Source organism: Artemia sp. Qi Xiang Cuo, chromosome 1, assembly GCF_049724085.1.
Source record: "Artemia sp. Qi Xiang Cuo chromosome 1, ASM4972408v1, whole genome shotgun sequence".
NCBI classification, from domain to species: Eukaryota; Metazoa; Arthropoda; class Branchiopoda; order Anostraca; family Artemiidae; genus Artemia; species Artemia sp. Qi Xiang Cuo.
In genome coordinates this window covers 70,045,378-70,068,580 of record NC_142794.1, presented here as the reverse complement: position 1 = coordinate 70,068,580, position 23,203 = coordinate 70,045,378, and the positions used below count along the sequence as shown (strand labels likewise).

Genomic DNA, 23,203 nt, shown 5'->3' with positions numbered 1-23,203 from the left:
AGAGACTTCTAGGAAACATGGATGCCCGCAGAAATTCTTATTAGTGGTTGATCTAGTAAAAAATACCTCTTTGTGGAGCGTTATGGGGGCCAATTTTCTGTCCTCATATCACCCACCCCTCCCTATTGGACCACCCACGCTAGGAAAGAGACTCAATAATTCGTTCATTTAATAATTTAATTAATACGTTCATTTTATTCGTTCAATTAATAATTTAAGCTAAGTTGTGAAGCTAATTATTATAATTTTTGGTTTTAGAAGATTGGTTTTTCATTTCTCTGTCAGGTCTCTTAAAACTATAGAAATTGGGCATTTAAGGGTCATTCTATCGTTTATTTCAGATATCCTTGATATGGACTTTGACTTCCTCCCATAAGAGCCTTTATTTTGAAAAGTGGATTCTACAAACAAAAAATCAATGAAAGGATAGACCTTTCACAAATATTGGAAACTTACTAAATTTAACGAATTAGTTCAAAAAACTCAGAAAGTAGGCTAATCAACTTTTAACTTCCAAAAATAACCTTCTTATTTGTATGATAATAAGACTATCAGCTACTCACCGCGGTGTTAAGCCAATTGGACAGACACACCGGTAAACATTCCACGCCATGAACCTTAAAACTTCTGTTCTGGACACCTCTTGAGAAATTAGCTAATCTTATATTATATTCTGTAAAATTTTGACACGATGTAGCCTGAGGGCGCTTCTCTCTGCCTTGCATGCTAATTACCATTACTCAGTAAACACGTCAAACATTGAAGTTCAAAATTATTCTATTTGAGAAGTGTTTCACTGTTGATTTTGTCCTGTGGGGAACCAAAATTCTTCCCTGGAAAACTGAACCTTTTCGCCGGCTGACAAGGTCGGGACGCTCAATTACGTTCTTCCCAAAGATGCAAAAATTGGATATTAGCCTTATGTTTTCTCCCCAGTAGGCCAAAAGTTTTTGTCCTTGCCACATAGCTCTTCGCTTAGATTCTTCGGATTTTATCATCCGCTAGTATTGGTTTTGATTTAACGCACAAAGAGCGAGGAAGCTTTGCTTGCGATGTCACACAATCATTTTTAGGAGCCATATCATTCATATCTCTGGTTTTGCCCTCACAGAGTCAAAACCAGCCTGTAAAGTGGCTTTCGTCTTCTTAAGCTCCATTGTAGAATCCGTAGAATCATTGTAGAATCCGACGGGATGAGTATAAATGATGTGACGTTTCTTTGAGACTGGACTCTTAATTGTCAGATCTTCAATGCGCTCTAGCGACGACACCAGCTCTGACAACAGGAGTCGTTCGGTATTAGTTATGTCCATCCTTTGACAAGCTTTCTGAAAAACACTAGGGGGGTCCTTCGAATGAGACGGACGGTCACTAACTGTAAGTTCCGGTTTATTCGATTGCCAGTAACTAGAATGAATCACTGCTGGTAGAAAAGATCGGAAGCTATCTAACAGCATCTGACAAAGCTGACAATATTGAAAACCTTGGCCAGGACTGAAGAAATGCCGTCGTCATCTTTGAATGCCTCCTACGACGAGGTTTAGCGTATGGGCAAAACAACTAAGCCTTTTTGATCCTCCTTAGTCATCTATTTCTAAAATACCTTTCTCGGTGACAAGTTAATCGTCTGTTTTGTCTTCATCTTCCACCTCTGCATCTCCAGGTAAATTCAATCAGAGCACTTATTGCATATTAGCAGTATTTCAGTGATAAGATAGTTCACCTTCTCTCCAATCTTGTGCACATTCACCAGTTCTTCATATGCTTCATGTATGCGATCAGCTGTGTGCCTCCCAGGGAATGATTTACAAGCAAGAAGATGTCTAAATATCTTGCTTTTGATGGGAAATGAGGTTGTCACTCGCATATAGGTTGTCACTCGCATATAGGTTGTCATCTGTTGGCTCGACCATGAATTAAGGCAGATGAGATTTGGGTTGAAGATATTTCTCCTATGGATTGTATTCTTAATTCTTTCGATAATTGATGGTATAAGTGTGTCTGCTACTATTTTCTGCTTGGGACTAAAAGCCTGGAATTTAAAGAGTTTAAAGAGTCACTGGATTTCTGGATTCTCAAGATACCTAGTGAACTTGTAACATTTTTACCAATCTATATTTATCTGGTAATCATATTCACGGTAATCTCTGCATGGATTAACTTTTAACGTTAGTGCTTTTTTTAAAATGTTTGTCTTTTTATTAACGAACAGTAAAAAAGACCACATGTTACATACCTTTTGAAGATGTCATAGTAAATTCAAAGTACTTCCAAGACGGAAACGCATGGGCAAAGGACATAACCAATTGTTAATTTAAATCTATGTGTTAAGTTACGTGTATTTTCTGGAATACAGTGGCGGTTTTTTGCCTCTTTTACTCTCTGAGCAAAATCTTGATTAGCGCTCCCCCTCCCCTCCCCCCATATCTCCTACCAAGTGTTCAGGCCGAATTTTGACAGAATTTCCATTTTTATTAGAAAAATTATTTTCAATGTATTAGTTATTTAATAATTAATTTTTAATTATTGTTTAATATACTATTTAAATGGTTAATAATCATTATTCAGTTTATTTTTGTTTTGTTAACTAATTAATGATTTGTTAATTATTTTCATTTATTAAGTTCACCCTCTACTTATTTAAAAAAAAAAAAATCAAAATCACAAAATTATGACCGTTAGATTATTTATTTGAAATCTCGCGCCCCTAAAATTTCTGCACCTGGGGCAAGAAATCCCGGTTCCTTCCCTAAAGCCGCCTCTGCTGGAACAGTAAAGTCCTTATAAACATTTGAAAGAGGTTTCATTTTGTTATTTGCTGTATCAACTGGTCACAGTTCATGAAAAAATCTTGATGTACCATGTTTTCGCTGATCCAGTCGTCCAACGCCGTCATCTAACTTTTGCATATTAATAATCTGAATTGCGTAATACACCAAGGAAGTTTTGAAAGACTAAAGTATTTACTCACTCTTATGGTTAATTGAGGTTACAACGTCACAAAAGTGGAAACTAGGCCTAAATCAACGACAAAATCTTTCCGTCTCATTTTTCGCTTAATTGTATCTATCCGGCGTATTTGATAGATTAATTCCAAAAACAAATAATTATGATTAGATTGCAATTTAATTGATAAAGGAGAAAACATTATATATATATATAATATATATATATATATATAATATATATATATAATATATATATATATATATATATATATATATATATATATATATATATATATATATATATATATATATATATATATATATATATATATAAATATATATATATATATATATATATATATATATATATATATATATATATATATATATATATATAAATTAAAACGAAATTTGGATATGAATTTTACTGTTTTTGGCTAAATGGCTTTCTTGAAAGTTGTTTAATTTTATGTACGAACGTATTTATTAGTAATAAATATACGTAACTTACGAATTAACTTACGTATCGAACTTCTATGCTCGTATATTTTTATTATGTATATTAGGGGGCTCGCCCCTAGTCAATACCTTGCTCTTTACGCTAAAGTTTGAATTTGTTTTCCAATTCTTTAAGAATGACCCCTTAATCACAAAGGCTGTTAATTAGAACAAATAGCTCTTATGAAAGTACTAAAAAAAAACTTTAGCTTTAAGAGCGAGGTATTGACTAAGGGGCGAACCCAATAATATACGTTCGTTTATACGTTGTTTGTTTTAAGTTTTGATGATGAAAAGTTTTCAGTTGAAAAGTTCTCCAGTTTTTAAATAATCCTCGGAAATCCGGTGCCCCCTTCATATCAATGTCCCTTCCCCCATGAAAAAATCCTCCACGGAAAGATCCTCCCACGTAACCCCCGACCCCCCCCCCCAACCAGAAAAAATCCTCCCTGAAAATGTCTGTATACTTTCCCAATAACCAATACTATATGTAAACATTGGGCAAGGTTCATAACTTGCAGCCCTTCCCCCGGGGACTGTGGGTCTTAAGACATGCTCAAAGACATAGTTATTATATTTTTTTACCATGCTGAACAAAATGGCTATCTCAAAATTTTGATCGGGTGACTTTAAACAAAATTAGCGTTGGAGGGGGCCTAGTTTCCCTCCATATTTTTGGTCACTTAAAAAGGGCTCTAGAACTTTTAATTTCCTTTCGAATGAGTCCTGCCGCGAAATTCTAGGACCACTGGGTTGACACGATCACCCCTGGGAAAAAAACAACAAACAAACAAAAACAAATAAACACGCATCCGTGATCTTTCTTCTGGCAAAAAATATGAAATTCCACATTTTTGCAGATAGGGACTTGAAACCTCTACAGTAGGGTTTTCTGATACGCTGAATCTGATGGTACGAATAGACGTTTTCTTCTTTACTTTTAGCCTATTTTTATGTAATACACGAAAAATCTTCAATTTTGTTCTTTATTTCAATATATTGAAAAATTTCATTTGATACACTGGATTCTCATACCCAAGTGACAAACTTTAAATAATTCTTATGTGTATACTTTATAAATAAGATTTATTATCGGCGGGTGTCGTTGTTAGATTAATTGATTGTTCCTTGCTAAAACCATCCCTACATAATTTCTCTGAAATAATTTTCAATATTGATTACACAAAATAACAATTAGAACAAAAACAGTAATGTGGATTGGCTGTAAGTTGTTGGGCTGTTAGTATTTAAATGACTACAATCATTTGAAAACAACTTCGTAGGCGATCAATAGCCTACTGGCCTGAAATTCGATTGTCAACCTCATCACTAAACTTGTGACTAGTTGGCTCTAGCGCTTTCTTAGTTTGCGAGTCACCTGTTGTCAGTTGCATGCTATTTGTTTTGCTTTTTTTAACTTCAGTCCGATTGCACGCAAACTTTCGCTACACTGCTGAGCACTGGCAAACATTTCGCCTATAACTGTTGATCCCCCATTAAGTCCTATCTCGAGCATCCAGTTGTATAATAATAAGTTGCTTCTGACTTGCCAATCACTAGTGACCATGTGACAAACAAATAAGGAATTTTGATAACTACTGGTAAATGCTTACAGGATATTGCGAAAAGATAATCAAAATTTGAGCTGTATTTCTTGAAGCTTACGAAAACGCAAAGAGCGGGAAAAGATCAAGGAAACAAATAGACAAATCAAAGGAGCTTACTTTTCAGCCTGTAAAGAATGAAGAACAAAGCACATATTCCAGCAAAGACTTCTGCTGATCTGTCTTTAGTGCTAAAAGAAATATATTTATACTATAAATCAAAAATCCAACCTGTGGAAGTAACCGTAATAAAAGCAAAAAATCACTCATCCCATTGTTATTGGCTTTTTTTTGTTTTCTTCATTTTTTGTGTGCCATTTGTGATCTATCGACCTATTTTTGAAGCTTGGTAGATTTTCCCTGTTTAGTTTATCCTTATGTATTCTGTCTTGCAGACTCCTCATTGGCCTGTGATTAAACAAGCTGCACGGACGATTGGGCTATCTGCCATTGAGGCTGCCCGAATACTTGGTGATAAACTTCCCTGCGAAGTGTCAATCGAATCTGAAGACACGGACACAGTCTCAGCTATGGCAAGTTTATGCGTTGCTAACACTGGACAGTCAGACACTGAGAATCTGTAAGTCCTTAAATTACATTTCCAAATTTGCAAGTATTAAAAAAAAACTGACAATATGATAAAAGGTAAGGGCGTGATTAGAAAAAGCGACAGTCTTCAAAAATCCAGAATGTAATATATTTTACTAGGAATATTTATGAACTAGTTTTGTTGCTACTGGTCGGTCGTTGTATGATAAATCCATTTGAGGCTATTCTATTATGTAATTATATCATGTAAGCCAAAAATAAATAAAATTATTTATTGACACTATGTATCTAGGAGAGGTTGATTTAAGGATGCCGGGTAGCAGTTCATCATTTCTACCATTAAACAGTCTCGTTAAATTCACCAATTCATTGCACCTAAAAAGCAGATGTCCAAATCCCTCCCCCAAATTCCACAACTTTGTAATCAATTGCGAATATTAAGGTCCATCCATTTAGACATTGGTAGACAGCTGGCTCACATCTGGATTTAAGATCGAATGTGCTTATTTTGGTAAATTTAACTTAAACTTATACTCTTCCCCAAAACTCTCTTTAATGCTTCTATAGAAAACTAGACTGGATAAAGCATTTGTGCCAGCACCTTAACGCTAGGATCTTTTGGTTTTCTCACCGAGTTGTTAAATCCCTTAAAAAAAGTAACCTCGTTTTCTGTAGGGCCTTATCATTCTTTTATATATATGAGAAATCCCTTTCAAATGTTGTCTTTTTTTTCCTGGAACGGCCAGTAAGGTTTAATGTTCAGTCTTAGCAATTCTTTATGCACAGTATGGGCTAGGCTTTGTGCCGGGTAGTGTAAAAGCGGTAACCAAAATTTTACAATCTGTATGCACCTTTGTTCTCTCAATGAAAATTAGCCAAAGTCCCCTTTCATGACGAGATGGTGAATTGTTTTCTGTAGGCCCTTTTTAGCTTAAAGTGTTAAAGTTCGAAAGACTTCATGCGTTTAGCTGGGTCCATCCCGTATTCCTCAGCAACGCAATAAAGAATTTATACTGTTTTGAATTGAACACTTGCTCTCGCATATTTGGGCCGTTGGCCTCTTTTAAGCTGCTTTTTTATATAGTACAAACATGGCTACTTTTCAAGAGTGGCTGTAATTGGTTATTTCTAAGGACTATTGGATGAAAACTGAAAACCCAAATAGCTTGTCTCTTTTACTTGCCGGATCTCTTTCTCTTTATAGTAAAATTTAGGAACATGTTCTGTGCTATTTCTTCGCTTACTCAAAACCATAATTTCCCTTTTATGACAATTCAATTGCACGCTTTTGAGATCCAGGTAGCCCAAGGAAAGATCTAAAAGTATCTGCAACTGCTCCTGATTTTGCCACCAATGCAGCAACATGTGCAAACGAAAGGATTGATTTTCAATTCAATGGGTTTATTTACAAAGACAAAAATAAATCGCATATTATACACAATACTCAGTCCATTTCTGGACGCCGAGAACCACAATGAATATCCTTTCAACATGATACGCAGAGTGGTCACCGCTCATAGTCCCAGACACAACATTGCCTCTCAATAATCAGATCTGATCTGATTCCATATCTTTGCGCACGTTATATTTGGAGCAAAATCTGATCGTACAGTTGGGTTGAAGGGTATGTGCAGGTTTGATGACGATTGAGTAGGCAAATTATGATGGTCCGAGATAGGCCAGAATAATGTTTTAAATGAAAATGGTAGCTCACCAGCTAAAAACTTAAACACAAAGGTCAAGCATGACAGTTGATGGAGCGACTCTAGTGACAAATACTCTTCATTTTTTCCAATGAAAATGAGGCTTTGTCTATGAATAGAATTCAGTTTTTGCAGATGAGATGTGAAAGTTGACTGCCAGACCATTGCACAGTACTGTAAATGGGGCAAGTGTTTTTTTGCGGCAAGGTGAGCTTCAGTTTTTTTATTATACCAAGATTTCGGGATAGCTTCAGCTCTACTGCTTGGATGTGATACAGGAATGACAGGTTCTCATCAACGAGAAATCCGAGGTATTTCGTGAAGCGCTTTTCTGGCCGACTAATCAGACCTCTGGAAGTTTGGATACCACATATCTCCTGATGGACACCTCCGATCCGGGAAAAAAATAAAACGCAAGATTTGTCAACGTTAATGACTAGTCGATTAGCATCCATCCAGAGATATGTCTCCTCCAGAACATCCCTCAGCTTATACATGAGCATTGTCTTATCCTTTTCACAACAGCCAAGCGTCGAATCATCGGCAAAGGCCACGAGCTCATCGTCATCATCTTCGGACTGAAAATAATCTCCATCTTGGCACAGGTTACAGCAGCGAAGATTAGTGCGTGCGGGGTTCAGCACTCGACTTAGATCGTTAACGTGGATCAGGAACAGTAGCGGACCTAATATTGAGCCCAGGGGGGCACCACAGTTGACGAGTATATCGTTCCTTGGATCTTCTCCCATGTAAATCCTGCGGTCCCTAAGATAAGATCTGAACCAATGATATGTATTTGATGGCTTCTCCATATTACCTAATTTCACTGTTTGAACCCACCTATTGTGGAAAAAACCTATAATGTCATTAATAGCTAGAGAAAATAGCCTAGTTGAGAATGAGCTACCTTGCTTAAGTCCTGTGTTGCTACTAAAGGAACTGGAAATAATTTAAACCGAAACGATTACCCTGATTGCTGTCTCTTCATACTAGGATTGTAAAAGACTAACTGTTTTAGTAAGTAATCCTAGTTTAACCAAAACATGAAGCATTAGGACTCTATTAGCACTTTCAAAGGCCTTATGCATTTCTAGAAATCCTACATACAAATTATTTTTGCCCTTTCTATACTTAGCAATTCAAGGCAAAAAAAAATATATCTACTACTGAATAGCCGGACGTAAAAGCGCCCTCCTCATGTTCCAGAACCCTTTTTTATCTACTCACTAGCTGACGCTCCTATCTATAACCCTTTCAAACATCTAAAGTAGTACTTAAACTACTTTGAAGGATAATAGGCCTATAATTGCTATGCAACCTGAGACTCCCTTTATTATAAAGTGGAAATATTAGGAATCCTTCGATGACTCAGACCAGAGCATGTTAACCTGCACTAAGTTGATCAGCCTCACAATAATTAGCAGTAAAGTACCCTTTGGAAGCTTATATATTCTTGCGGCTATGCCACCTGGCCCTGGGACTGAGAGTCCAAGGGATTTTAATTTCTGAGCATGTTCTGTCGTTATATAATTTTCCAGGATACAGGCTTATTGTAAGGAATAGAGAGAGAATGGGACGTGGAGGTTTGGCATTTTAAGTTAAGGACCATTTTGTTGCTAAAATAAGGGAAGACCCATCAGTTTGGATAGAAGGTAAGGTGGAATCTCTTACTCTTGAGCTGGAAGTTGGTGGAAAGAATATATTGATTATTGAGGTTTATAAACCGCCGAGTAAAGTTTGGGATGAGTTTGAAAATGATTTTAGTAGTTTAATGGATGCAGTAAAATTGAGTAATCTGGAGTGCATTTGCATGGGGGATTTTAATTTTGATCTTATGAGTTTATATAATGATAATTTAGATTTTTTAATCCTTTTCTCCAGTTATGATTTTTATCCATTAGTTGGGATTCCGACTCGTGTTGCAGGACAGTCAGCTACACTTATTGACAATATTTTCGTGCGATCCCGGGTATTACATAGCTGTTATGCTGAATAGTAAGTGAGGCTTCCGATCACTTTCCTATAGTAGCAGTAACTTCATATCAATATGCGATAAAGCAGAACAGGTCAAAGGTTAAAAGAAGGCAACTAAAAAAAGAGAACCTACAGAAGTTTAGAGAGGAACTAAGTATCGTGTCATGGAAACCAGTTTATGAAGAATCTGAAAGTGCTTCTGCGGCATTCGATAAGTTCATGCACATATTGCAGCCAATATTTGACAGAACTTGCCCAGTAAAGAGCATAAAGGTGAGGAAAAAGGAACCCCGGAAACCTTGGGTAAATATGGAGCTACTAGACTTAATTAGAAAGAGAAATACACTGTATTTGAGTTACTTAAATAGTAACCATAGTCAAGATCTAACTGAATTTAAACAAATCCGTAATCAAGTAAATCGGCTAAGGCGGTCATGCATCCGCGAATATTATGGAGAGAAATTTAAGGAAAACAAAGGCAATACGAAAGCGACTTGGAATATTATAAATGAAGTCGTAGAAGGAGGTGATACCCAAACTTGAAACATGTAAATTTCTTTGTTTTTATTTCAAATGTGTTTAATTATGTTAATAATGATGGATTATTGTCAATTATCTTATCTTACTTAAACAACAAGCTAGATTTTCACCTTGACAGGGTTTTAAATTGTCAACATCCGATTTCAAATTCTTCCCTTCTATCTACTGCACCCCTCAGGTAGGTCTAGTACTTCAAATTGGAACCGACAATAGGAAAATCCTTTTTTTTTCGAAGGGCAATCGTATTGAATATGTTTTGATACTTGTGCAATTTTTCACAAAAGAAAACTGCATTCCACTCGAGAATAATCAGCTTAGCCTGAGTGAGATAAAGTACTATGCAGGCATATTTTAATTAAATATTTCACAGGTAAATTTGCAGTGGGCCACACAATTTAGCTAAGATAAAAGTGAAAAGTTATTTGATGCCTTTTTTATGCTCTTTCATAATTCAAGAATCGCTTCTGGGGCTAGTTGCATATTGAGCCCTTAAAGGGGGACCGAAGGTATTTTATATTAATAATAAAAGAGCATAAAAAGCATCAAATGATGTTTTCACTTTCATCCTAGCTAAATTATATAACCAACTGCAAATTTACCATTAAATTTACCCACCCCACCCCCTAATGTGTAAATATATATCCTCCATTGGAATATACCCTGAATTGTCGACGGCAAAGTTTCGAATCGCAAAATACAGCGCTTTTTTTGTCGACGGCATTCGAAAAACTTGAAATGGTAGGAAAACGTTTTATATTTGAGTTGCCTAATAAATGAGGCTTGAATTATTATAAATAAGTATTTTTGGAATATGTTACTCTTGAACAAATTATTTATAAGCTAATGATATGTTTTACCCACCTTTCAATAACTTAACTAGTGTTGATAACTTCTTTTTGTGGTTACAAAAATGAAATACCTTTTGGGCCCCTTCAAGGGCTTAAGATGCAATTAGCCCCAGAAGCAAGTATTAAATTATGAAAGAGCATAAAGAAAGGCATCAAATGACGTTTTCACATCTATCTTAGCTAAATTATATGACCCACTGCAAATTTACCATTTAATATATATTAGTGGTTAGTTTAAGTATTTAATATAATGCTTTCTGGGCGACCTGCTTTTCATAATTCTCTGTTGTAGTTTCCATAATTTTGTTACTAAAGTATTATATTTTCATCAGATTTTGGTACATTTCATTATGATTAACGTAACTTCAGTTCATGAGTTTGGTCGCTATAACACGTAAGCACCAAGACAGCTCTTTAATTTGTGTTACAGAAGTAGCAAATAATATGGCACACATAGGTTTTGAAAAGATAGAAAAACCTACATATAGGAAAATCCTTACATAGTAAAGTATATTCAAATATTAATAAGAAACACAACATCTCATAGTTGATATGGGAAAGGATAACCTTAATATTGGGATAACATTTGTTTGATCTGACACAGAAGTGATCAAGGGAGCAAACATAGGCAACAAAACCAGAAACAAAAACCCATCAGGAATGAAAAGAGTAGCAAATGCGTGATCCAACACAGGAACAAAAAATAGGAACAGGAGAATGAAACAACACAGAAAGGAAGAAGCACAGGAATAAACAGACGAACAAAAACAGAAAAAGATTCAGCAACGAAGGAGCACAGAAGTAAAGAAACACAATTACGGATACAGGTAAAAGCATAGGCACAACCCGGGAACCCCGGTAAAACAATCCAGGTTTTTTTGAAAATTGTAAGATACGGGAATTGCGAAAAGTCTATAAAAAAAGTATGAAATTAATCAACCAAGGGAGTCCCCTTGTATGGAATCATATTTTGGTGAAGTATGCTGTAATTTGAAATGGCCAAACAGCCTGGAAAGGGACTTAATTCTGCTTAATATAGGGTGCGTAGAATCCCCTTGCAAGAAGAGAATCAAGATGTATGTCCCATAATAGTTGCCTCCTTAAGGGCAACCTAGTAAGGAACGAACCCTAGCCCATAGAACGGTAACTCAAAACTTAAAAAGGCGCTTTGAATTTTAAAGGTCAAAGAAGAAAGAATCGTCATTTGAGGCTGATTCAAAACTTGTACCGATTATTTTAATTAATGTTAATGGTAATAGTTTATTGCAAAACAATAACAAAGAAGAGGTAAAAGAAGTAATAAATATTTTTTTAAATCAAATTAATTTATTTAACATAAAAAATACAAAAAAAAATTACAGCAACCATCTACAAAAACTTTAAGGTTTGTTTACGATGGCTGCAAATCCATTGTTATAAAGCTCTACAACTACTACATAAAAAAAAGGATTACTCCCTAGAAATTCGCAAGTGAGAAATATTACCCATCATCCTTACAACATCCACTCAAAAAAAAAATTAGCAACAACAGAGGTAAGAAAAAAAAAATGAGATACTTCTAACTAAATCATCTATAACAAATTGAATAAGTATCAGCTAGGCTATAGAGCCAACACTGTGCACTTTGGCTGTGTAATTTCACAAAAATGCGACCTTTGTCTGTCCAAGCATTTTTCACACCAAACATTTTTCACATCCAGCTTTCTAATCATTCAAATTGTTACCCAAAAGGTAACGCTTGAATCTACTCTTGAGCTGGCTTACATTATCAGCTTGTCTAATACCATCTGGGAGGGAATTCCACACCCCTGGTCCCGCAAAACGAGGTAGAAACGCAGCACGTTGAGTATTCCGGAGCTCAGATGCAAGGTCATTTGCATTTCTAGTCTCATAACAGGGATAAGATGAATTGGCTTTAAAAATTTTCCAAAATACTTACGGTGAACACTTATTCAAACATTGATAAATAAAAATTGCTAACTGGTAATCCTGTAACTGATAAATGTTTAAAATTTTCAAACTTGTAAAGCAATTCAACGTGCTATTTTCAAACTGAATATAATTACCTAAAATAGAACTATATTATTCTGTAAAATTTGGACCTTTCTAAAACTTGAAATAAAACTACTAGTCCATAGCATGCAACCATACGATAAATAAGGGCTAACAATAGAATGATATAGTAAAAGTAAAACATTTAACGGTAGTTGATTTTTCAGTCTTCTTATCACACCCAACCCTCTTGAAATCTTAACTGCCACAAGATCACAATGTGATTTCCAACTTAAATTAAAATCAAGACTAAAGCTCAAGTATTTAACACAATTTACATGCTTTAAAATTCACCATTAAAAATAATTTTATTATCTAAGACACATGAAACTCCATTTCTACAAAATGTTATGAAATTTGTTTTTGAAATATTCACTGCCAAATAACTAGAATTTGTAAAACTTATCAACTCAGCGAGGCCATATTTGTCTTCTCAATTAACTCGCTCAGACAATTAGCTGTAATCGTAAACACCGTGTCATCAGCAAAAGACGTTATCAGTGCATCTGATATATAAAAACGCATGGTATCAACGTAAATTAGATAAAGAAGTGGGCCAAGCACGGAACCATGAGGCACACCAGAATTAACTATAAAAGTTTTGAAATATAATTTTGATTACAGACTCGAATAATACGCTGATCAAGATATGATTAAAACAATTTCAGATAAACACTTTGGAGCCCTAAACAGCTTAGCCTACGCAATAAAATTTTATGAACCACCGTGTCAAAAGCCTTTCTAAAGTCTATAAATACTGAAAGTACCAGTACAATTTGTTCGAGAGCACTATTAATGAAATCTGTTAGGTGCTGGACTGTATGTATTGCAGAGTGTTTTTTCCTGAATCCAAACTGGGTATCACTATTAAAAAACCGTAAGTAGTAAGATGGCTATAACGTCGTCGATGCATCATTTTTTCATACAGCTTAGCAAATAGGGGCAATATTGAAATCGGCCTCCAATTAGACGGATCTGTCGTTGAACCCCCTTCGTGAAGCGGAATAACCTTAGCCTCTTTCAGCCGAGTATGAAATTCACCTTTCTTCAAAGAAAAATTAATCAAATAAACAATACAAGGCAACAAATATACCATAACATGCTTGAAGGTTTTCAGATTAATTCCATCATTCCCTGAAGAACTTGATTTTACCTATCCTTATTAGGCTATCTGTTTTAATTCTTCAACGTTAGTTTCATCTGCAGACATTTCCAGTCCAACTCCCCTTTCATCACTAAACGTCTCATTAATTTCATTATTTTCATCGTATGGATTCTCACTTATTGTTCACCAATCTTAAAAAAATATTCACCAAACAAATTAGCCACCTCATCATTTCCATCAACAAATTTACCGTCAAAGATCAGACTAGCAGGAATCTCGGTCTCTTTCTTCTTCTTTACGACTTCATTTATAATATTCCCAGTCGCTTTCGTATTGCCATTTTACAATCGCCAATAACAAGGTTAAGTCTATGGGTATGACAGTGAGTGTACACCACTTGCAGTGCTTTTTCCCGGAGATGGGTATGTACTCCTGAAAAAAGTCCGCTCATTACACTCGCCCATTCATAGCACTGTCCAATACATTTTGACCAGTCAAGGCCGATACCCTCTATTTCGTTGTAAATAAAGTCGGCCAAACTCTCAGCGTCAATCTTGCGCATGTGGTTAGTCACCTATGGCTCTTTCTTTGATTTTCATATCATGAACATAGCGCACTAAAATCGCAAGTTGTTCCTTTTCTTAGACGTCTTTTGTTTTGTCAGCAAAAACAACAAAATATTTTGCTTCCCTGACGTCTTTTGCAATAGAAATTTTAATTTTATTTCATCCGACCTCAATGTATTCGCTTTGGTACTTGTGTGACAAGTAATGGCCATAGGCCTTGTGAGACTTGTCCATCAGATCCGGGTTGATTTCCATTAAAAGACATACCGTCTCAACGAAATTCCCTCGACTGGCACTGGACTCTCCTTCATCATGGCCACGAAACACAAGACCTTGCCGTCCAAACAAGGCTGTAGTTTTTAGCAGAGCCTTTACATACCTTTTGTTCTCTAATATTTCCTTTCCCCGTTCTTTGGAGAGGCATGAGGCATCTGATTCGGCCGCCTCCGTCTGAATAGCTTTAAATTTGGTCCAGAAAATGGTACATGCTTTGTGCCGGTCACTGCTTTCGTGCTGCCTTACCAGCTCTGAAATGTCTTTTCATTTTCTCAGTCCTACATCGATGAATGCTCTTGCGCCATATCTTTCGCCTGATGTTAGCGATGATCCACTGAAGTGTCGGCAACAGAAGCAGAATACCAAGACCTGTTCTTTTGAATATTCGAACCAGGGATATGCCAAGAAATAGGACCTGATTAATTTTCTTGTGCGATTCCCGGTGGTAGTGACAGGATAGTCAGTCAGAACTGGTTGACAGAGGTTATCATATGGGTTCATGGATATGTCTGTACTATTTATGCTGGAAGCCGTTCCCTCTGTTTGTGGTTGGCACATATATGTTTCCCCTATGTTCTTCAAAAAGAAGACGCCACAGTATACAGCGCACTAAATACAAAATGGGAAACGACACTCCAAGACCCTAGTCTGGATACCCCCTTTTCTCGGATGTTGCAAATGACTTTACAGGCTGACCGGGTACATAAATTATTGGAGACAGTAGGCCTATAATGTGACAGGCCGAATCCGACAAAACCATGCCAAAGGAGATATTCTTCAAATGGGTGACTTTGCTGCAAATCTTTGAGTGTCTTCAATTTGCTGTTTTCTAATGACCTGGTTTTTGGTTTTTCAGGAATAAATCGAAAGTAACAAAACAATTTGGAAAAGGAATAATGAACTAAGAGCTTCAGTGTTGAAAATTGGGCCCCTCAAAACTAAGGGGGGGCATGGCACTCCCCCCAAATGGCGCCATTGTTTAAAATCTATTTTATCTTGTGTTTTCACTTTCATTCAACATGATTGCTAAACTATTTAGTTTATCCTGATTTATTGTTGATGTCACATAGTTTTTTTTTGTTTTTTTTTATTGGTTTTAGCCTGGAAAATGATCCCTCTCCAGAAGCAGCGCTAACTGGAATTGTTAAGAACCTTAAACATACCACTCGATGTGTTTTTTATTCTCTTTACAAATCCAACAGTCATTTTTGTCGCATAAGAATTTTACCCCCACCCCTATATATACCAATTCAGGATATATATTTGCATATTAGGTGGGGGTGGGGTAAAGTTTATTTCCGATACAAATGAGAGGTAAGTTAAGTTTAAGTCAATAATATGAACTGCCGAAAATTTACCAAATTGGCCCCAGCTTCGCCCCCTCCCCCGAGGATTTTGACGAAATTATGGATAAATATTTACCAAATCATATTATTGAGTTACGACTATAGTAAATATACCACTCAATGACTTTTTTTATGCTCTTTACGAATATAATAATCATTTTTGTCGGAAATGAATTTTAGCCCCCACCCCTATATATAATTCAAAATCCGTATATTCAGGGTATATATTTGCACATTAGGGGGTGGGGGGAAAGTTTAAACTTACCTCTCATTTCCTTCAGAAAGAAAATTACCACTACCCCACTAATGTGCAAATATATACCCTGAACTGGTATATATAGGGGTGGGGGCTAAAATTCATTTCCAACAAAAATGATTATTGTATTTGGAAAGAGCATAAAAAAAGGCATCGATTGGTATATTCACTTTAGTCGTAACTCAATAATATGATATGGTAAATATTTAACAAATTACGCCCCCTCTCGGATATGGGATACTGATTGCAGAAATTCCGAAATGGCTGACTCTCCTAAAACTCTAATTTGTAATAATTATGTCACTGAGCTATATACATGATATTATGTTTAATCAAATTGTATATCAAGCCTTCGATAGCTCAGTTGGTAGAGCGGTGGACTGTAGAGGTAAAATTGATATCCATAGGTCGCTGGTTCAAATCCGGCTCGAAGGAAGTTTTTAATACTTTTATTTTCACCTGTATTCTGTCCTGTGTTTTGAACTATTAAATAAAAAAAAACAGTTTTTTCAACTGAAACTAAGGAGCAACATTAAAACTTAAAACAAACAGAAATTTTTACGTACATAAAGGGGGTTACCCCCTCCTCAGTCTCAAGCTTTTCTTTGGGGGGGGGGGGTAAGAAAATATAATGTTATATCTGTTTAAACATTAAACAACCAAAAATTACATGGTCGTATTTTCGTTTGGGGATTTTCATATTTAATTTTGCCATCAATTGATAAGAAAAAAAATTATAAGTTCTTTTTCCCACAGGAGTACGATGACTTCGAGGGAGCAGTCTGAAGAGCCAATGGATCAAGATGAATCAAAGTGATGATAATGATGAATAAAAAACTAAAAAATGCCAAAATAGAATCTAGATTCTGCCGCCTACCTATGTCAATCTTGATACTACTACCAGTGAAATATGTGATAGTTTCAATCATCAGATACACATTGTCGTGCAATCAGTAACCAATGTTTTCTTGTTTCTTTGCTACGTTATTCTTTAATTTATTTACAACAAAGACCTTAATGATATTACTAGACACTAGCACTGGGCTGTACCAACCTTCGACGTCGGGAATTTTATTTATCATCGTAAGTAGCATCAGGAGTTACTACGCGTTTTGAGCGCTTACCGTAGCTTTAAATTTGATCTCAACTGATTATGATTCAACTCACCAGGCTCGGAAGCAGTGTTGCCAATTCACGAAAATTTAAAGAAGGTGGCAAGGACTGTCATCGTTATTTTTTTCTTTGTATTGAAAATAGAAAAAGTGTCTTTCAAAATCTGGGACATTTTTAGATTCTTTTAATGACAATACAAAAAACAGCATCTTCACTCTCCCTCCTCTTCTTAGTTTGGCGCCCTTGCTTTTGAGTCGAAACACGTGTAGGTCCTTCAGTACTTGCAAATTCAAGGCTTCCTTTTTTTCGATTTTTGAGTACACACCAGTAGTTACTATCACTGAGCGTAGTCATCGACCAAGATATGCTGTAGTTGACTGTCTTATTTGACGAAAATAGTAAGAAAGGCAGACGTAAAGGCTTTCAAATTTTAAAGGTTTCAATGATTATAGTAAATTTGGGTAGTTTATGATAAGAAAAATAGTAGAAGGTTGGAACAGGCCTATTGTGTTTCTTGTTGAACTCTGGTTCAGTATTGACCGTTTAAGCAGACCCAAATTAATTTGGGAGCTAATAATTCTTGAAACAAGGAAAGTTTTGCAATCGAGCTCAGTTAGCTATACAACTCTCATGTGGTCAGAGTAAGTGGCTACTTGGCATAGAATATTTCATGCAATCCATATAAAAGTTGGACGAAAGGATAATTTGAATGAAATTCTTAAAAGGGAGTTAGATACTTAACTAAAAGAAAGTTGTCCATACTTAACTAACCAAATATATGAAAATAATGAAACTATTTTATCAGTTAAGTATAAATGGTTATTTTTAATCTGGAAAAAAAATAAATAGTTATTTTCAGTCAGAGAAAAATTCAGACATTAAAAATCTATTGACTCCCAAATATAACTAATTTAACTGCACCTTCAAAACAAAGCCCCACCTTCTTAAACTATTTGGTACCATGAGATTCTAGCTTATTTTGGGCTGATTTTTAACTCCCGTTCGTGCGTTTTTTTTTTAATTTGGCACCCGCTACTGCCAAAACTGCATAATCGCTGCATATGAAGGTCTTTTGCATTATACATTCAATTGATTAAAGCTTAAAATGTATTTGGTTGTTTAAGTATCCACTAAATCAACTCCAACAATCCGATTTCATTTTCTCCTTCGTTGGTGCTCTAAATGTCTAATGCTGATCTTGCTCCGCTTGCTCTTCGTAAAATGATTGCTTAAAATGGCGATGTATAGTGTCTACTAATATCTGGCAGAGCCGTTCCTAGGGTTGATGTCGCCTGGGGAGAAATTAATTACAACGCCCTCCTCTCGACTTAAAAATCAGCAAAAAAAAGTCGAATCAAAGAGAAAAATTGCATCAACTGGGCAATTCCCCAACCGCGGGCCCCCAAGCAACGGCACCTAGGGCAACTGCCCCGGTTGTCTCCCCCTCTAGGAACCGCTCGGATACATGGTCTTTGGTTTATAATGAGGATCATGCTATATAGCTCATAATAGTCAAATATAGTTGTTTGGATTATACGTACCAATACTTGGTTAACAAAATTAGGTATTCGTACCTTAATGAATATCCTTTTGCTCCCACGAAGCACAAAGAAGGGTCAGTCAACTGAATTGAACCAATTCTCTGTTTGACATTTTTCGAAGTACTCCATTCCCAAGCCTGGTCAAAACTTCCGTAAATTCATGAACTAGGATCAATTTCGTGTATTGGAAGAGTTACTTCAAAAATTGCCAAAATGCTTTGATTTGCTATCCGAGTCGTCCTATTTATTCATTATTTGATTCGTTTTTTGTGGTGACTTGGCTGTGCTAATTCAAAAGGTGCTAAGTTACACAGTATAAACTTTAAGAGGAGACAAGGAGAACTGAAATTTTTTTTTCCAATTTTATGATTATATTAAGAAAAAACTGTATATACAAGGGAGACTTGTTTGGGTATTCAATAAAGTCAAACCTGATGTAAAAAAAAAAAAAAAAAATTTTTCAACTATGTCTCCCAGTGAACACAATGGGTTATAATGGATTTTGGAGTAAAAAAAAGAATCATCTAAATATCATGGGAACCGTTTGCTGAGTGTTTAGACGGGCTGTAAATTCAAGTTTGGCAAATAATATTACATATGTCTTTTTGAATTTCCACTGCCAGAATATGGATGAAATCCATTTAGCATTGTTTTTGTTTATTTGTTTTGTATTTTACCCAGGCGCTATCATACTTCAGTTTTCAAATTTGTTGTACAATAATTTACTGGTCTTCAAAGCGCATTGTTGACAGTTTTACAAAAGACCAAAAAGCAATAAAGAAATGTTCCCTTCCCCTGTAGATTTTGAATAAAATACTTTTTTAGTATTTTTATAAAATTGTCTCTCCCTTCCCGTATAGATTTTTTATCTAAATTAAATTAATCAATAAAGATGAAATTAATTTAAGATAATTAATTTAATTATCTTGATTGTTTGTATCTTAATTAAAACTACGTTTCCATGAACTTATACCAATTGAACCTCATAGCCTCCACCTTAATTACGTGCCTGGTGTTTGTGTCTCAAGGATCTTTTTTTAGGAAGGGGGCTTGATAGGCTTTAAAACTGTAGGCTACTCTCTCCATGAGCTTTTTCGTTGTTGACCAACTAAATAAATTTTCAACTAAATGCGATTCACATACTACTGTTCTACTTTATAAGTAGTAAAAAGTAGTTCGAAATGTGAAATATTTGAATGAATTCAAAAAATTTATATGTCACATTTGAAATATTGTATTTCAATAAGTCTGAAATGTCACTGGTTGAAATGAACTTAAGCCCTTTTGATATCTAGGACTTGAGGTAGTGTTTTATAACGACTGTTAATTTGAAGAAAAGATGAATATCTGTGTCTGAACATTCCAAGATGTGTTATTTGTTATATTTGTGGTAATTAAGTTTGAATAACAAAAGTAAATGATTGTGGTAAAAAGTGTTGTGGGAAGTGCTTTTGGAGATCTGTTATTTTTTTTGTGTTTTAGTGTAGCTTCTAAGGTATATTCAAAATCTCAGCTGTTTTGCTATTGTTAAGTATCCTTGGTTTCGAGTATATCTAAACGTATCATGTTTGTTTTAATGAAGTAAATAAATTATTTGAGAATGTTTTTTCACTCATGTTAGTTTTAATACATTTTCTTTTCACGACCCTTTTTAGTGTATAGTAGGCTATCTGGTTGTAAACCGAAAATTTAAACATAAAAATAATAGAGCAAAGGAAGCTTATAACCTATCAAACAGTTCGTGGTAATGAACTGTAAGTAAGGAGCTACCCGGCTCAATAGTAGCCGAAACTCTAAAAAACGGATTTTTTTATATCTATTGATATGTCAAAGAATTGGCTTATTATGTTGATTTTAAATATATAAGATTCACTAAGTTTAGTCTTACCCATTAAATGCTACGAGCCTGAGAAAATTTGCCAGATTTCCGAAAGAGGGAAAAAACACCCCCAAAAAGTCGTAGAATCTCAACGAAAATCCCACCATCAGATTCAGCGTATCAAAGAACCCTACCATAGAGGTTTCAAGCTTCTATCTACAAAAATGTTGAATTTTGTGTTTTTTTTGCCTGAAGAAAGATCACGGATGCGTGTTAATTTTTTTTTCCCAGGGGTGATCGTATCGATCCAATTGTCTTAGAACAGCAGGAGAGGGCTCATTCGAACGGAAATAAAAAGCTCTAGTGCTCTTTTTAAGTGACCAAAAAGATTGGAAGGCAACTTGGCCCCCTCCCATGCCCCTTTTTTCTCAAAGGCGTCCGATCAAAATTTTTAGATAGACATTTTGTTCAGCATAGTGAAAGGCCGCATAAATTATGCCTTTGGAGATATCATGACCCCCTGCAGCTCCTGGGGATAATTTGCCCATTGTTTACGTATAGTATTTGTTATTGGGAAGTATGTATTCATTTTTTTAGGTGGGGGAGACGAATTTCCTGTTGGGGAAATTTCCCACGGGGAGGATTTTCCATGGGGAGGGAAGCTTCCAGGGGGTGAATTTTCAGGGAAATTTTATACTGGTAATCTGCCAGAATTCCTATACGAAATTCTTATGTTTTGCTTTCTCTTTGCCGACTCAATTTTACGCATAGAGATGTCAAGATTAATTTTCCGGGTAAATTTTCACTAGGATTGAATTGTCTAGAGAATATATTCGTGGGGAGGAGGGATTTTGTTGCGTAGGTAGAGCCAGATTTCCTGTCATTATTTAAAAAACGGACAGAAATTAAATTAAAAAAACAACCTTTTTTCAACTGAAAGTAAGGAGCAACATTAAAACTTAAAACGAACAGAAATTATTAAGTATATGAGGGAGGTTTGCTCCTCCTCAACACCTCGCTCTTTACGCTAAAGTTTGAATTTTGTCCTCGTTCGTTAAAAACTACTCCTGAAACACAAGGTTCGTTTAATTAGAATAATAAGAAGCTTCTTTTAAGTACTAAAAAACTTTAACGTAAAGAGAAAGGTGTTGAGGAGGAGAAACTCCTTTCATATACTTAATAATTTCTCTTCGTTTTAAGTTTTAATGTTGCTCCTTACTTTCGGTTGAAAATACTTGTTTTTTTTGTTTAATGAAGAAAAGTCTAATGATTGATGGCTATGATATTGCTGGAGACTATCGCCGTGCTAGAGGCTACGGTGGTGGTATACATGGTAAGATGGCTATGCTAGTGCTGGAGGCTATGGCGGTGCTGGATATGGTAAGATGGTTGTGATAGCGCTGGAGACTACAGTGATGCTGTTTATAGGAATGCCTACTGTATCGGTTATGGTTTTCAATGTTGACTGAGATGTTAGCCGCAGAAAACTAAAATTTTGCGTTGCTACGTTATCTTTTATGTTCCCTGTGTAAAATTTGGTTTGTTATTATCTTACAATTCACCGATCATAAAGCCTCAACTTAAGATGGGAATTAATCTCTCTATCCTTTAATAGCTGATATTCAGCTTTATTCATCCACAAATTTGAAAGTCGATCTTTTTCGAAAAAATTGATTCAGAAAAGAGCGAAAATCAGAAAATGTTGTATTTTTTTGCAATATCAATATTCTCGCTTGTTGAATGGATGGATCTGAAACTAATAAATGTAATGATTTATAAGGGTCTTTTCCTTTCGGTGCAAGCTAAAGCTGTAAGGTTTTCGCTAAATCGAACTAGTGGGTTTGCTAAGAACAGCACTTGACACTTTATCACTAAAAATTTAGACTAAAACAGATGCTTATAAGTTTCTGTTTTTCCATTATGTGTCAGATCCTCTTTCCCCTCTTGCAAAAATAGCAGCAGAATTATTTGTGTCGCATATTGAATGCAAAAAGGGGAGGGGGTGCCCTTTTTCGCTAACATTTTGACTGTTAATAAAAGTCGAAAATAAAAGTCGAGTGTTGTGGGGGAGTTTCGTCCTCAAAAAGATAATTTCTATCTGGAAATAAACTACGCTGAACAAAATGCTTATCTCAAAATTTTGATTGGATGTGTTTGGGGGAATGAAGGGCGTGGGGGGGGGGAGGTCTGGTTGCCCTCCATTCACTTTCGACTATTAAAAAGGGATTTAGCCATTCCAATCGAATGAGCCCTTTTCGAAGTTTCTACGACAACACCTTCTATAAAAACCTTATATGCCCCCAGGGCATAACTTACAACCGTTGCCATGATGGCTATGTGGGATTTTCGTCCTCAAAAAAATAATTTCTATCTGGAAATCAGCTACGCTGAACAAAATGGCTATCTCAAAATTTTGATCGGATGTGTTTGTGGGAATGGTGGGTGTGGGGGGGGGGCTGATCGCC

The 23,203-nt window shown here is 35.7% G+C and overlaps 1 protein-coding gene, 1 non-coding gene and 1 pseudogene across 2 annotated transcripts in view; 2 read left to right on the top strand and 1 right to left on the bottom strand.

The window, feature by feature from the left end:
* Nucleotides 1-20,524, top strand: part of LOC148956667 (histone deacetylase 4-like) — a 221,896-nt gene extending 201,372 nt beyond the window's left edge. Inside the window, 2 exon segments of the mRNA XM_089086609.1 lie at nucleotides 5,446-5,630; nucleotides 17,022-20,524. Of these exon segments, the coding sequence (XP_088942735.1) occupies nucleotides 5,446-5,630; nucleotides 17,022-17,082 (246 nt within the window). The 3' untranslated portion in view covers nucleotides 17,083-20,524.
* Nucleotides 14,063-16,965, bottom strand: LOC148956668 (zinc finger MYM-type protein 1-like; annotated as a pseudogene).
* TRNAY-GUA (transfer RNA tyrosine (anticodon GUA)) lies at nucleotides 16,615-16,700 on the top strand. Its single transcript is given in 2 exon segments — nucleotides 16,615-16,651; nucleotides 16,665-16,700. It is a non-coding gene; the product is annotated as a tRNA-Tyr (tRNA).
* Nucleotides 20,525-23,203: the final 2,679 nt, after the last annotated feature.